General features: G+C 43.6%; 1 protein-coding gene across 1 annotated transcript in view; it reads left to right on the forward strand.

Annotated features, from left to right (window-relative positions):
* arhgap39 (Rho GTPase activating protein 39) overlaps positions 1-16,989 on the forward strand; it is a 42,556-nt gene that overhangs the window by 12,570 nt on the left and 12,997 nt on the right. Inside the window, exons 6-9 of the mRNA XM_076079149.1 lie at positions 2,876-4,163; positions 10,993-11,157; positions 12,900-13,085; positions 15,708-15,921. Coding sequence (XP_075935264.1) covers positions 2,876-4,163; positions 10,993-11,157; positions 12,900-13,085; positions 15,708-15,921 — 1,853 coding nt within the window. The remainder of the gene's footprint in view (positions 1-2,875; positions 4,164-10,992; positions 11,158-12,899; positions 13,086-15,707; positions 15,922-16,989) is intronic.

The raw sequence follows: 16,989 nt of genomic DNA on the forward strand, positions 1-16,989 counted from the left end.
ACCATGTAAACAAATTATTCAGACATATGATCTATTTGAATTTGTACATTTTTAAAGGAATAATTTCTCTACATTTCATTTTTACCTGGTAGGGTATAGTATAGTATAATTTGATTGTAATCGATTATTGATTGTAATAGATTATTGAACACTGGTTTTTCATTGGAATTAAAGCGTTTTTACCAACATTGAGATTCTCACCATCTTTCACATAAACTGAGCTCCGGACCAAAGGGTAACCTTTGAGAATCATTGTGCTGAATGAATAGAATACAGCTTCTCTTTAGAATTCAAACAGAATACATAGAATTGAAAAGTGAATGTAGTCAGGTTGTTCTCATACACTGTTCGTAGCTATACCTACGAAAAGCGATGCAGTGTAAAGGTGAAGGTAAAGGAGCCTTTACAAACTTTTACAAAGCCATTCGCGTCAATCGCGCGGCGTCATCGCGAATTTGCGTCACTCCAGTCTCATCACGTCTGTGCATAGACTTTGTCTTTCTTTGCGTTTGGTTTGAGCACGGCATAACTCGTATGTATCCCACAAAATCAAATCCAATTTATTCAACGTAATCCAGAACAAGGAAGTATAAAGAGCGTCAAACACCATGTAGTTAAGAGGTGGACAAGTGGCTCGTCTAGGAGACCAGCTGTTCACGTCCAGGGTGTTTGAAACGTAACTTCCATAGTTGTTTGAACCCAAACGACAATCTTTTCCTAACCCTAACCAAGTAGTTTTGTTGCCGAAACCTAACCAAGTTGTTTCCTGTGAAGATGGAAATTTATTTTGAAAAAGACGAGGGAAAATTGGCAAGTGTTGCTGGACTTTCAAAGGAAAAACTCCTTGCAAGATATCATAGAAACCATAGTATGTGGATAAGTAAAGCCAGTCCTTGAAAAAGGTGACTGGAGTTGTGCTTTTTGCTGATTTATATCACTGGCACAATCAACGTGTACACACTTCTGGCCACTTTTTGTATTTGATGGTACGTTAGTGAAATGTCACTGACGACTGACTGAGCAATACTAATGAGTTTCTAGGTGAAGAAAAGTGAGATGAAGAGGAAGACTCTGTAGGTTGAGATGGTCTGGGAGAAGGCCTGGAATGAGTGAATTGATGTGAAGGTCAAACGATCGTGAATAATTAAGGATAAGCAGAGAAAGAACAACATTCACTGTGTAGTAATGAGTAGGAGACAGAGAGAGAAAAGGTTGGCGGATAGAAAGAAAAGAGGAATGGATGGACACATGATGGACTGAGGAAGTGGGTTAGAGTCTGGACTGGTTGTGATGGATGCCAACACAGCCCTGTAACGCTTAATCCTGCCCCCTTTGTTTCCCTCGCTCTCTCACAAGCACACAAACACTCTCACTGCCACCGATTGAGCGCCGGCCCCGGGGATCAGTATTTGGAAACGGAGGGGCAGCCAAATGCTGCAATCGATGTCACACTTGGGTCCCTCGCGCCCAGTTCTCTCCTTGTTCCAGCGTCCCACACCGTTCTCCCTCGTCCTCCCCCTCCTCCGAGCTGTTTGTCTGACAAACAAGCCGCCTGTGAAAGGAGCAGCTGAGTGAATCTGAACTAATTAACTTGATTTCATGTTCGGGAAAACAAACTTATCTAGAATTAAAAAACTTTTGTTTTCACGCATGTTTCTTTTCACTTCAAAATTAAAAATGCTTTTTAAACTTTGCCCAAACTGCTCAAACTGCCAAGATCTTTTTTTTGACACAAAGACAAGAAAAACCTTAGAGCAAGTTGAGCTTCAACTATGACTGCCAATATTGAAAACAAAAACTAAATTTAGTTAACATTTGTCATTTTCATGTTTTAATATGTTTAACTACAGTCAAAGGGAAAATGTCTTTTATGTGACTAAGTACAAAGCTGTCCTCCACAGGTTACCCATCTACATAGGCACAAAGTTTGTATTTGAACAGATTATTTCAAATCTTAGGTCCAATGCTTGTCTGGGCTTTAAGTTGCCACGTGTGAGTCTGGAAAAAGGAGTCTGTTTATCATGGCCCTTGGTTTTGGAATGATCTGAGATCAGTCCCACATCTCACTAGCTAAACAAAAGGAATGAGAAGTTTTAACCACAAACTGTTTTTCAACGTCATTTTGTCATGTCTTATTTCCTATTTGTCTGGTATGTATCGTACACGTCGATTTTACCTCCTCTGTTAATGCGTAAACGTAAGTTCAGTTTTTGTAGTTTAAAAATCAACGTGCGCTCGACTTTTAACTTTGCTGCCCTCTCGGCCAGATCGCCATCGCAAAAGAGATTTTATCTCAATGGATTTCAACTGGTTAAATATCATTACAAAAATGTTTTTGTCATCAATGTAATCAGTTGAACAAATATGGATAACGGAGCACACTTTTGAATAGTCTCTCCTTAAAGACATTCATAGTGTTGCACTCAATTGTAAACACGACAAGTGCCATAAGTGTTTGTGTTAAGAAGGAAAAAATAGTTCAAACCCTTCACACCAATCACTGTGTACAGTGTGCCTGATTGTTGGATTATGTTTTTTTAAAACCGTTTTTAAATCATGTGGCATCTGATAAGCCTTTAAACTCTTGGATCCAGTACCCATATTGGACGTCCTGGATCAAATGGCACTGGCTGACCGGTACCAGTAGACACAAGTCCATATCTTTGCAGACGTTTTAATGCAGTCTAGATGTCAGATTACTATTAATTGCACATAACCTGACTAGAACAGCATGATATTCTCATGTAGATGATTATTACAGTTGGCACAAAGGATATGATAATAAAATAGCTTATTTAAACTATTGCCAGGTCCTGTCGTGCTCTTTATCTGTGCGCCCCCCCCTGAACCTTAATCTTCTGCCCTCTCCTCTCAGGACTTCTCCTTTCAGGTGGAACACGGGTACGAAGGAGCGAATGCTGATCAAGGTGACAGACAGAGAGCCCAGCTTCTTGGCCCACCAGGGAAATGGTTATTCCCCCTGCGACCCCCCAACACCCGGTCCTCCCTCTGGAGGGGGCACCACCTCACGAATCCGCCGTTCCTCTGGAGGAAACCCGCCCCCGGAACCCGACGGCTCACCCGTACTCTACGCCGAACGCCGTCAGTCCCCCTTCCTGAAGCGGGCCGAGCTGGGCGGCACGGGCACCCACCGCCGCTCCTCGGCCGACTCCCAGCCTCCCTCGCCTCGCTACGGCTATGAACCCCCGCTGTATGAAGAGCCGCCGTCAGAGTATCAACCCCCTCCCATCTATGAGGAGCCCCCCACCGACATTCACCTCTCCGACTCCTTCTACGGCACCGGCAAGTCACCTGCACGCAAGTCTTCGGCCCCCCTCTATCACTCCCCCAAGCAGAGCCAGTCGCCCTACGGCCAGCTGGTTTTGACCCGGCAGAAGTGTCCAGAAAAGACCCAGAGTCTGGAGTACAGTCCTGTGGGGAAGGAGTACGTCAAGCAGCTGGTGTACGTGGAGCAATCGTCTTCCAGCCCTCGCTTCAAGACCGCCGACCGCCTGCTGCGCTACGGCACTACAGGGGGCTATGGTGGCTCGTATGGGGGGTCCTATACTCTGCAGCACAGCCAGTCTCTGATTAGGGACCCCCGCCTACTGCTGGACTACAGTGGGGAGGGTGGAGAGGGAGGCCAGAGGTTGCTTTACGAGGACTCCATATCCTGGACGTCCAGTCAGACCCACTCCCTCTCCTCTTCCTCTACCGGAGGCCCTGGGGCTTTCTCCCCCGGGGGTAACCGCAAACGCAAGAGCCGCAAACCGTCCCTCCCCCAGGAGCTGGCGCGCTGCGGGGGGCCGGAGGGGGAGTTGGCGGGCACGGCGTCCGAGGCGATGCTGGCCCAGGCGAGGCTGGCGTGGGAGGCCCAGCAGGTGATGAAACAGAGGAGCAGTTGGGACTCGGGGCAGGGCGGCGGGGTGGCAGCCCAGGGCGGCTCCAAAGATGGCTACGAGAGTGACGGGGCACTGCCTCTGCCATTGCCGGGACCGGTGGTGAGGGCATTCAGCGAGGAAGTGGCGCTGGCGCAGAGCGATGGCCACCACTGGAAACGCAGCACCTTCGATCGGCTGGGCTTCCCCCAGGCCCTGCTAGAGAAAAGCCTCTCCGTCCAGACCAACCTGGCCTCCCCCGAGCCTTTCCTCCACCCCTCACAGGTACTGTTACATGCTGGGAGTCTGTGTCCACATTAAGGAGTATAGAAAAATAACAACTGGGGTCTTATTTTGGTCATTATTCCTTTTCTCTAGTCGTGTTTCTTGCCTCAAATTTGTTTTTGACGACATGTGGCTATGGATCCAGGTTGGAAGTCCCCTGATGTTTCTGGACGATTTTTCTTCTGGAGACCTGTTGTGGTCACAGAACAATGTGAATTATAAATGAGAGCAGATGATCAGCTAGATAGCCACAGAGCTGAAGCCTTACCTGGAACTACAGTCACTGAAACACCCAAAAACACACACACACACACACACACACACACACACACACACACATACCAGCAGTGCATTCCCAGTCAGGTCTGATATTGTCCCGTGTTGAACCCTCAACCCTGGTGGAAAGTCATGGATGTTTCATGTAATGCTGCTGAGCCTCAGATTGGCTTATGCAACAGTCACAGTGCCGCCTGGTCCAGTGAGACACTTTCACTGCACCCTCAGTGGCACCAAGCTCTGGGAACACACACACACGCACACACATATACACACCTAGAATAGTAAAACAAAGGATGTGCAAATGTGGTTATTGCACTTGTTTTAACAATGTTATAATGATACACCACCATCTGGTGAACAAAGAAAATATAGTTTATTTCATGCAGATCATCCCTGGACTGTGTACACACTTCACGATCCTTTTAAACCACATGAGCTCCATCAGCAAAAGCAAATGTAGATGCTCAGACTAAAAGTGCTCAGTGAAAATGGAAATCTGAACATCAATATTCCCATGGCAACTGGGCAAACTCAGTCTAATGACTGAAGCTCATCTGACACAGCTATAGAAGTAGCATAGGAGCGAAACGATTTTGGAACTGTTTTCCATTTGACTAGTTACAGGGGTCGGCAACCCGCGGCTCCGGAGCTGCATGCGGCTCTTCAGCCCCTCTATTGCGGCTCCCTGAGGCTACATCCACACTACTACGTTTTCGTTTTAAAACAGAGTTTTAACAAACATAAACGATCTCCGTCCACACAGCGTTTCAGCATCGTTTTTGAGATGATCTCCGTCCAGACAAACAAGTCTGAAAACAAATATCACGTCAGTATTCACGTACACTGGGTATGCGGGTGGGTGACGGTGTAAACAGGAAATGGATTAGTTGCTTAGTTAAAAAAAATACGACAGAGTAATAAAGTAGTCTTTTATAATGAAAGGTCGTGCTTGACACTTAAGATCTTCTCTAAAATCTTCCTCTATGAACTCAAACAGACACATTTCGTGGAAAGTTTTATTTTTCAGACTTAATTACAGCACTGCGGGTCTTGCTCTATATCTCTCTCACATATCAAATTTACTTTAAAATGAACACTTACACATAAAAGTTTACTCGATTATGGGTCCATAAATGTGGTCAACACACGTCTCTCACTCGTTTCCTCTCGGTTTCGTTGTTCTTACTCGTAGCTCTGCTGGTGGCTGAAGTCTCTGTCCTACTGGAGAGCAATTACTGTTTTGTTTATTTATAGTTTATGTGCAGACTTCATAATAGTTGTGCAGAACAAAATAAGCATTATTAAGGAAAGGAAAGTCCTCCGTTTTGTGTCCATCGTCCTCAAAGCCGCGAACCGTGACTTCAGGCTCCGTAGGTCTGATAACGCCGCTGGACACGCTACTCACTAATCGCTCCAATAACAACTGCTTCCTCCGTAATAATGCAGAATTTAACTGAACAACAGCTGCTAGTAAAGACAACAAGGTCAACAACACCTGTAATCAGTTGTCCATGTTGAATTAACCTGGTAGTCGATTGGTAATCAAGGCTGTTGTTGTTTGTGAATTTCCGGGTAAGGGTCACGTGATAGGGGTGTGACGAATCAGGGAACGACACGTCGTGACTGCTAAGAACCAATCAAGTAGCGAACACGTGATCGTTTGACAAAAAATACCAAAAAAATAAATAACGGTTATTTATATTTTATTTTTTGCACAGTGGACAATCTTTCAAAGGGAACACCTCTTATCTTGGAGTTTGAGGTGATACTGTCACTGAAAATAGCAATACAATTTCAAGAATTGTCTTTATTCTTGTTCTATAATTTCATATACAACAAACTATAGTTTTTGTATATATAATATAACTATATATAACATTTTATAAGTTGTGATATCAAATAGCTTTTGCGGCTCCAGACAAATTTTATTTGGTGGAAAATACGGCAAAATGGCTCTTTGGATAGTAAAGGTTGCCGACCCCTGGACTAGTACAAAGGAAAATGGCAATTGTTGTTAGTTGGTACGCTGACGACACACGTCAGCGGGGCCCTAAAGTGTCGTAGCTCGCCGGGAAGAGAGGCTGATGGCTGGCTAGTTAGCTTGTCCCTCTTGATAGGAAGTGACCAGAGGGACCGCTACCGCTAGACCCACCGCTCATTTTCTGTAGCCAGTGTAGCATTAAAGCATTGGGGAATAAGCGACCTAGTTAACTAGCCAGCTGTCAGCTAGTTAGCTAACGAGCTTGCTAATTCCACCATGCTTTAACTGCTGCACTGGTTACAGAAAATAAGTCGAACAAAGTTGGCACTCATCTGGTGATAGCATTGTGTTTTCCTACGCTGTGACAAGACTGTGTTGATGAAGGGTTAACTTGTTACATTCTACTTATTTGCTCTGGCTCTCTACACTTCCTAACGTTACTACTCTACTGCTCGTTTTAGTCGTTACTGGAAAACCTCACCTCAGTGAGTCCACCACTTGCTGTAAGTCAGTAAGTTGACACGGTAGTTAGCCCGCTACAACGGTCGAAATGGCAACGGTACACATAAAAATGGCCGCCGTTCTGACCATCCTGCTACGTTGATTTTCAATGGGACTGTCCTTTCTACTCCTATTCTATTTCTATGAATACAGTAATACTGCCTTCAAATTAAACTAATGTCATGCAGGAAATTTGAAGGCTTGATGACAGAGGAGAAAGATGAGGCTGTTCGCAATATTTTCTTCAGACATATATATATATAAATATATATATATATATAGGATTATTTAAGAAAAACTCTATGCAACAAATTGCGTTATGGACATTGAGGTGAGATTGTTTTGTCAACTGTCCATATCTTCTTGCATTGACCAATTTTTTTACAAAAAAATAGTTCCACTCTGATTGAAGGAGTTGCTACCAACTCTGCTCTAAAGAGATTGCATTCGCTGTAGCAGCTTCACAATAAAAGCTTCCTGCTGGTATTGAAGGTGGAAAGCTTTTAATGTGAAGCAGCGACAAGAAATATTTATAATGTACACAATTTGTGCCCCCAAATTCTGCTGGTTTATTGTACTGGCACCAATACATGCAGTGCATGTGGGAATAGGATGAGTCTCTGGGTACACTAGAACAATGATTCTCAACTGGTGGGTCGCGACCCAAAAGTGGGTCGCGGACCCGTTTTCAGCCTTTGCCTATAAAAAAAAGTAGCGGAGTGCCGTCTATTCACACTCCTTAACAATATTTGGCGTTAATGCCTTGTAATGCTAATATCAGCAGAGGATGAACTGAAAACTATACCTCTGTCAAATGACACTATAAGTAGACGAATTGAAGACATATCGGATGACATCAAACAACAGACCACAGCTCGAATTTAGGCAAGTGGTCATTTTGCATTACAAATGGACGAATCTACAGACATAACAAACAAAGCAGTTTTACTCGTTTACGTGAAACATATGTGGGACGGGGACTTACAGGAACAATTTCTCTGCACAAGAGAGCTCCCTACTACTACAACTGCAGAGGATATTTTCAGCTCAGGTTCAAACTGCACCATCTTTACATTAAATACATTTGAGAAGTTGAAAATTTTCTCGGGGTCTTGTTCACGAGTGAGGGTAAGATGGAGCGGGAGATCGACAGACGGATCGGTGCAGCTGCAGCAGTAAAGCAGGCGCTGCACCGGACCGTCTTGGTGAACAGGGAGCTGAGCCGGAAGGCAAAGCTCTCAATTTACCACTCGGTCTATGTTCCTACCCTCACCTATGGTCACGAACTCTGGGTCGTGACCGAAAGGACAAGGTCGCGGCTACAAGCGGCCGAAATGAGTTTCCTCCGTAGGGTGGCCGGGCTCAGCCTTAGAGATAGGGTAAGGAGCTCGGTCATCAGGAGGGAGCTTGGAGTCGAGCCGCTACTCCTTCGCGTCGAAAGGAGTCAGCTGAGGTGGTTCGGGCATCTAATTAGGATGCCTCCTGGACGCCTCCCACTGGAGGTTTTCCAGGCACGTCCAACTGGGAAGAGACCCCGGGGAAGACCCAGAACACGCTGGAGAGATTACATCTCCCAGCTGGCCTGGGAACGCCTCGGGATCCCCCAGAATGAGCTGGAACATGTTGCCGGTGAGAGGGAGGTCTGGGTCGGCCTGCTTGCCCTGCTGCCACCGCGACCCGACCCCGGATAAGCGGTGGAAAATGGATGGATGGATGGAAAATTTTCCTCGATTTGGGTCGCGGCTTATCATTAAGGGGTGATGGTGGGTTCCGCAGCCAGACCAGTTGAGAACCACTGCACTAGAATATGTCTTCATCATAGTTGAAGGGGTTGAATCTGAAGATGCAGTCATGTTAAATTGTAAGTCATAGCTCTGATTGAATGTGTCAATGTGTCACTGTGTGCCAGGAACGTGTGATGTGATGATGACTTTCAGAGAGTACTGTGAATTTGCCTCAGACACAACCAATCTGTATTTATACAGAAACAGACGGATGTTTCATGTTGTTTGAGTGTGATGTAAAGAGACAGACATGAAATGAACACATAAGCACCGGCTGCTATGATGACATGTGCTTTTATGCGAGTCCTCAGAGGCCCCCGAGGACATAAGAGGGCTGGGAAGCACTTAGCCAAGAGGAAAATAGGCTTTCGCTCCCGTCTGTGTCGGTCTGCTCCCACCATTTTATTTCTCTTGCTTTGCATTTCTTTTTTTAAATTCAGCAACGCTTCGGGTTAGCGATGAGGGTGTGAAGCGAGGAATCTGCTGAACAGAATCCGACTTTGAAGGAAGAGAACAAACAAGAGTTTTATTCAACAACAGAGAAAGACTAACGGGTTCCAGAATAGTTGTCATGAAAAAATGGCTGCCACCACTACCGTCCAACCATTTAATTTGCTTATCACAGTCCTGCGACAGCCACAGGTACAGATTATCACGAAATGTGTTATGGATAAACATGATTTGAAACTAAAAAGTAGCTAGAAGTTAGAAGGCTTTTATTCTCCTCCTCAGACTCAGACACTACGAAGAGTCGCCATCTTAAATTCCCACAATGCATGTGCAAGCACACGAGACATACCACAGCTGTCGCAAGTAGTCAACATCAAATAGTAAGTAAATACATTATGTATTAAGCATATACACCAATAATACATCAAGGCCACCTATATACAAAAGGTACATAAAGAACATTATAGTATACTAAGGAAAATACAAGTATATACACAACTTGTACCCTCCGCCTATATAGTTGATACATGGTACACCACCCCTGTTGTAAATTTAGTGGAGACGTAGTGAGCAAATACATTAATCATAAACACAAATTACAAAATCGAGGCTACATTTATATACAAGAGGTACATGAACATCACAATATACAAAGGAAATGAAAGAATATATATAAATCATGATGTACCCTCAATAGTTTGTATTCCATTAGAGGTGTGTCTAATAATAAGAAAAGCATAACCAATAATAAATATAAAGAACAAAATACACAAAAAACCAAATGGCAATAATCCTGTAAGATATTTGACATAGAGTATTAAAGGTATCTTCAGGTCGTGTCAGGGGATCAGGAGATCTATTCGCTGTAAAGGAATATAATATTCAGATTTATGTTGTCATTAGTGTATATTCCCCTGAAAGAATCCTTGTGTTTTCGTTAGCTGAGAATGAGCCCTTCATATCTACAGAGGGAGCACGGAGGCCACCGTGTTTCTGCAGCAGCACAGAACAGAGCTAACTCTGGCTCTAGAGAGGGTTTTATACGTTTTTTTTATGTAAACGTGAGCAGCAGAGGGCAAAACTATGCTGCCATCTGACTTCTGTTGCTCCTAAAGTAGTGGTATTATGGTATGGCTGGCCTCTGAGCGAGGAAAACAACGCTCTGCACTCTGCAACCACTCCACTAGATGCTGCCATGTCCTGCACACTGGAGCTTTAAATCTAATATCAAACTCCTCATTAAGGCCTTTAGGGGGCCAAAGTGCCCAGTGAATGTATCCAGAAGAGTTGCAGGAACACAATGCTCCATCAGGTCACACCAACTATATAAGAATCCAATGGGAAGATTGTTATAATAATAGTAATAATATAATAATCTGCCCCCTGTGGTTTAGTTCAACTTGCAGACAAAACTCTACACGTGTGAAGTTTCACCAAAATAAAACACAGTGCATCTTCAAAAAATATGTCTCCATGGCAACATTATTCTATGTATGGTACTTCCTTCATGTTTACTGTCTTCTACACAGTATATATAAGGGCTCTTATAGCTGTGAGTTTAGTGGCTGCCTTTGAATTACTTTTCTTGCGTCATTCTTTTGTTGATCCACAGCCGTTACTTTCGATTGTTATTTCAATCAAGATGGCGAGGAATAAAAGGACTCTTTGTTGCACTGCGATGACCTTGTGCATATTGACGTATTAACACGTCAGTATTAATCCCAGTCAGCTCCCTCTGAGCGCTACAGAAGCTCTCAGCTGCTCCAAAAGTTCTGCAGCAAGATGACTGACGTTTTCTGTTCCCTCCTCTCTCCTTCGTTTCTTCGCCCGTCAGTCGGAGGACCTCGGAGCCTGCGCCCAGTTTGAGGCCAGCCGAAATGCCAGGAACATGATGCCGAGCGCCAGCTGTGGCATTTTCCCAGAATTCACCCTGAGAAAGCCCTCCTCGGAGACGGACATCGAGAACTGGGCGTCCAAGCACTTCAACAAACACACGCAGGTAGTGGAGAGGATTTGTGGTTCTAACGTGAACTTTTATTGGTGTTTACGTCTTTAACTCTTTCCAAAATTGTCTCCAAAAATGTTGCGGAATATCTTGAAATTGTTTATTATCATATGTGTAAGTGTACTGCTTAACATTTCAGCTCATAAATCACATACTGTACAGATTAAAGCATTACTGTTGATGTCTCACTGGGTTACACTGCTTGGTTTCAGTTATCAGCTGATCACTAATCAGGTTTAGCTGCTCAAGACATAAGACATGAGTTGAGCCTGAAGGAAACAGCAGCTTGACAAAAACCTCTTAACACAAGGTCCATCTTGTTTCTGGCCTCAGAAACATGGAAGTGTGTTGAAATTTTTGGATGAAAAACATACACGCTGATCTGATCTTTTGATTGATGCCATCCAGACCGAAATTCATCCAGAACCCCGTTTTTAATTACAACCAATTTCTCCCACGTAAAACAGTTTAGGGGGGACAGGGGATCTATACACCACATGTACATACCACATAGAAGCAGTGGCGGGCCGTGCATTTTATGCCTGGGCCTTCTGTGCTGTCCTACTACAGTTAAACAGCTACGGTGCAGATGCATGAATCCGTGCATGACGGGACGCTGCGTCATTAACGGACAATGCATAGTCAAATCAACGTAATTAACACAATGACAACCACAAAGTCATAAGAACCAGTCACATATATTCATATGATAACAAAGCATGACAAATCAATCCAGCAAACCTGCAGCTGATCCAGCTTTGTGATTCTGTTTAGGCCAGCAGAGAAGGCTTAGCTGGCCCTGACGGCCCACCACTGCATAGAAGTAGTGTACATCATCTGAAAGCTTCCATGGTCTGTGATTTTAATGTTTGGCTCCATAAAATCCAGATGAGATTGAAGACACTTCCGTTTGCACTAGGCACCCTAGAGCGTATACGTCTCAGTGTCGGTCCTCTTCCGGTCCAGAAGGAGGCGGTAATGCACCTGAAATGTATGCTAACTGACAAAAAACGCCAGCAGCAGTGTAGTCCAAAAATAACAGTTAAGCTAACATTAGCTAACATTAGCAAACAGCGATCCATAGTACAGAGGAGACGGACCATCGTTGACCCTTCTTACAGCAGACATTTTTGACTTGCCAAAGCAAGAGAAGAACAGGTGCAAATTATGTCATTAACGATTGCTCCGTTCCATTACGTGTCTTAGCGAGCCGTGTCAGTGAGCTCGCTAACCTGAATGGAATGCAGCCGTCATGAATTTTAATAATTCCTCCCTGGGCTTTTTCCTGCTTCGGCCTGTCAAAATGTCTGCAGTATAAAAGGTCTATAAAGGAAATCAGACAGTGAGTGGACTGCTTAGTTACTGACGTGGTGACGCTGTGGGGGGGGGGGGAGTAAAGGTTATGTATGTGTCTCGGAGAGACAGATGCATAATTTATACCCTTTTAACATCTGGCTAGAATGTGTCTCAAACCACCTCACAAGCGGATTTCAATCCATCCAATCCGCCCAAGATGCATGAAGCCACTTCATGCCATGGTTTCAAAGCATTCCACATAATACAGCCTTCTACGTCTCAGGGTTAAAGGGACTTTCCACCTGATGGATTTTATTTATTAGCATGAGAACAATCCAAGCAGATCAAATGGCATCTTTCCCGTGTGTCTGCCACTCCTCTCACCCTCTCTGCTGCTCTCTGCCTCTTGTCTCTCTCCATCCCCCGGCTTGTTTTCTCAGGGTCTGTTCAGACGAAAGGTGTCCATCGCCAACATGCTGGCCTGGAGCAGTGAGCCCATCAAGAAGCCCATGATTGTGACCTCCGACCGCTCCGTGAAGAGGGAAGCGGTGGACATCTTTAAGCTCATTCAGACCTTCATGGGAGACCGCCGCGCCAAGGTCGACTCCCTCGCCGTGGCTCTGGAGGTCTGTGGAAAAGCCTGAACCACTCCGGTCTCCTCACACTCATTATCTCACTGACTCCTTCATGTCTCACCTTGGTGGGCCTCTGTAGTGGTTTGACTTTGCAATGATGTCCTTGGTCTGAACCTGACACTTCATCTTCAGGCATAGCTGCATTAGGACTCTAGTCTAGATGTCAGCTTCATTCTTCATTGGGAACTAACTAGTATGGGATTCATACACAAGGGTTCTGCAGTGTCTGCAGATGACAAACTGAACCAGAATCACTATACTGTCCTCTCTGCGGTACTGCAGATATGTGCAGGAGGTTTCACAAGCTGTGTGTCCTTGTTCACTGTGTGACTTTGAGGGGAAGCTTTCTCTTCAGCCTCATTATTCAACTATGCGTAGGATCGATACCAAAAGTTTACGTGCACACAAAAGATAAACATGGTGTTCCAAAACCAATACCAGTATCAGAACAACAAATCTGTGTGTAAAGCAGCAGGAGGAGAGCTAGTTAATGTTAGCTGTTAGCTGTTAGCAGCTGGTGGTCAGCACAGTAAATAACGGAGCTAACAGCTGTTAACTGAGGTTCCATTGAGTTACATTTTGATGTGTTCAAGCTCCATGCAGTGAAAATGATTATTGGGCAATGGTAGATTACATCATTATCAAAATATATATATGTATATATTAGTGCTGGGCAAGTTAACGCATTATTATCGCGTTAACGCATTAATTAATTAACGCCGACAATTATATTATCGCGCGTTAACGCAGTTTTTTTTATTTTTCATTATTAAACGGACATTTTTAACACAAGAACCAGGCAGCAAGCAGTGAACAGCTGTGTTCGTGTGGAGTCACTTCCTTCTTCCCCCCTGGTCAAGAACCCCTCCTACACTCCGTCACCGTAGTTCACTCTTGTCTCACAAACACACGCACACACACACACGTGAGCGCGATCGTCTCGTTACAGATCAAACGTGACTGTTGTGAAGTGGAGCTTCTAGTGAGGACCAAGACACGTCTTGTTTGAACGGAACACTTTACTGTCTGAACTGCAGTATTACAGTGTTACAGTGAACAGAACAGCTCTTGCACCCGACATGTGGTTTTCTATGTATCAACATTGTTAGCGTCAAGAACACGTACCATTCTACTTCCTGTCTCTTCAAAGTAAAAGCACTTCCGTTTTCATGCTCTTCACAATAAAAGTAAATCATGCAATCAAACAATTTACAACAGTGACAATATTAAAATACATATTGTCGAGTTTTTAAAGTGTTTTTGTTTGGAATATGTATAATAAGCATCATTTAGTTATCACTACTGAGAATTTAACAAACATAAAAAAAGAAGTAGATAGGTTTGCAGTTTTCAAGGTGTATATTTCAAATTGCATCTATTACACACATAAAAATAAAGTTATGAACACCGGCTGAATATCTATTATCAGAATCATTATAACTGTATTATAACTGCTACTGTGTAAAGGGAATACTGCTGTTAAAAATAAACTTATTTGTTTAAAGTGTTTGCAAACCAAATGTTATTGCACTTTTGTTCATATAGCAGTACTTTTAAAATAAAAGTGAGCAATACACTACTTTTGAATTCATTATTGAACTTTGCCATAAAAATCCATGCAATTAATCGCGATTAAATATTTTAATCGTTGCCCAGCACTAGTATATATATATATATATATATGTCTGTGTTCAAACATAGTCTCAATAAATACAGTACAATGAGATGTTTTCACTGCAATATAAAATAGATATCAGAGAGGGATTTATAACTTGTTTCAATTTTTTGGTTTTAAACACACTGGTATTGGATCAGAAAAATTGTATCGAAACATCTCTAAAAAAAACGCCCTCACGCATCCTTGCACATTTCCTTTTCTAAATCACAACCAAGTTGAAGATGTGCACATGCAGATGAGCTTCATATTCTTCCCACCACAATTATCCCAAAAATGGTCAATGCAAAATCCTTGGTGAATATTGAGCTACATATTGATCTTTTAGAAAACAGCAGAAGTGTTAAAGAGGCTGATGGCTGCAGCAGCTGTTATAACGCAGCTAGTCCAACGATTCCTGCAATGACATGGACGTAGAAGCAAACTTGCATTCATAGAGTTTTGTGGCCAATTTGGGCCAGCAGAACAAGTTGTACACACAACATTGACGTATTATCACCTTATCAGTTGATTGATGTGTTAGCAAACAGTTGCCTGTTGACATATCCAGCAGATCCAGAGCAACATTCTCAGTCCACCTGATGAATATAAGTCCGATATTCTCTCTCTTTTAGCTCTGTTTTTGGTCTCCACCAGCTCCTGAGAAAGATATCTGTCTCTTTAGCTGCCCAATGCTCCATTATGTTCACCAGTTAGTTATCCATCCATCCATCCCATTGCATCCCACATTGCGTATAGGGCGAGTCATTACGCAGCCTGTGTAGTCAGCTAGACTCATTAAAACAGTTGCTTGGGTCAGAAGCAACATCAAGGCTTCTGAAGGTGAATTTGCAAAACGATTACTAATAAGAAGTACAATTCAGTTCAACCACAGCCTCCAAAATGGCCGAGAAGTTGAATCAACAGCCACAGTAACATCTATGCCCGTCTCCCGTCAGGTGGTGGTGCGCGGGTGGAGCAACCAGGGCCTGCGCGATGAGCTCTACATCCAGCTGTGTCGCCAGACCACAGAGAACTTCCGCTATGACAGCCTGGAGCGAGGCTGGGAGCTGATGGCCATCTGCCTGGCCTTCTTCCCCCCCACGCCCCGTTTCCACACCTACCTGGAGGGCTACATCTGCCGACACACGGACCCTCTCAACGACACCAAGGGTGAGGGGGCGGCACACACTCGTAGAGACGTTTTCATAGCATTTAAGGGCGGCGGTGAACTCAGTGCAACCGTCTGACCGTTCCATTGTTCTTTGTGTAAACTACTGGCCCAGATCGCGTCGAGGTATATTTTTGATATTCATGGTCTTCAGAGGATGGCCTCGAACCAAAATCCTCATTTGACCAGCAATTTGGTCCATGATATTCTGTCACAAAAACATGTGTAAAAAGTTTGAAAGAAAACCTAATTGCTGCTTGGATCGTACCGTACAAACGAAGGACTGTGACACCTGTTAGTTTAAACTTCTTAAACTTTGGTTGAGGTTAGGAAATAATGGTGGTTTCTGTTTTGTATTACATAATGGTTATTTATTATATAATATAAACACATTGTGTCATGTGCTTTAAGTCACTGTCACTATTTTAATATTTAAACGTGCAATAACTGAGATTTGTGGGCCACTTTGGGGGCTTATCATTCATTTGGGGTCCAACTTGTTATATTAGTAAAAAACCCATAATTCTTTTTTTTTTGTTTCTTTCAAAACCTATTTGCTCTTGGAAATGAGTAGTACATAAACATACTATTTAGGAGACGGTCGGCTTAGTGGTTTGTTCTAACATATTGTGGGGTGCAATAAACACTGCAGTCTCTAACAGAAAGAAGTGTTTAAGAACCTTTTAAGACAACAATCTCACCTCAGGCTTCTGCTTTTGATCATATCACATGATCTTCATCATTCTGAGCACAAGGACTTCTCGTCCATTTTGTCCAAAGTTCAAAGATCATTCTTCCCCTTGGCACGATCATTTGACACAACAAGGCCAAATTAGGAGCTGTGCTGAATGTCAACTCTTCTCGTTTTGTACAAATGTTCTAAATAACTGAATCAGGCCGTGACTCTGCAGGTGACTAAAGAGATCAGAGAGGATTTCAGTAGGTGTCTTGGATAGTGTGTCCGAGGAAAGATAACTCCCCCCATCTCAATGGGTCTCTTCCAACCAAAGATAACAGGACAGCTCAATACTGCTTATTTTCTCACATTACTATCGCCACGCCACAAGCTC

Source organism: Anarhichas minor, unplaced genomic scaffold (assembly GCF_050575085.1).
Source record: "Anarhichas minor isolate MPS153535 unplaced genomic scaffold, ASM5057508v1 ptg000071l, whole genome shotgun sequence".
In the NCBI taxonomy this organism is placed as follows: Eukaryota; Metazoa; Chordata; class Actinopteri; order Perciformes; family Anarhichadidae; genus Anarhichas; species Anarhichas minor.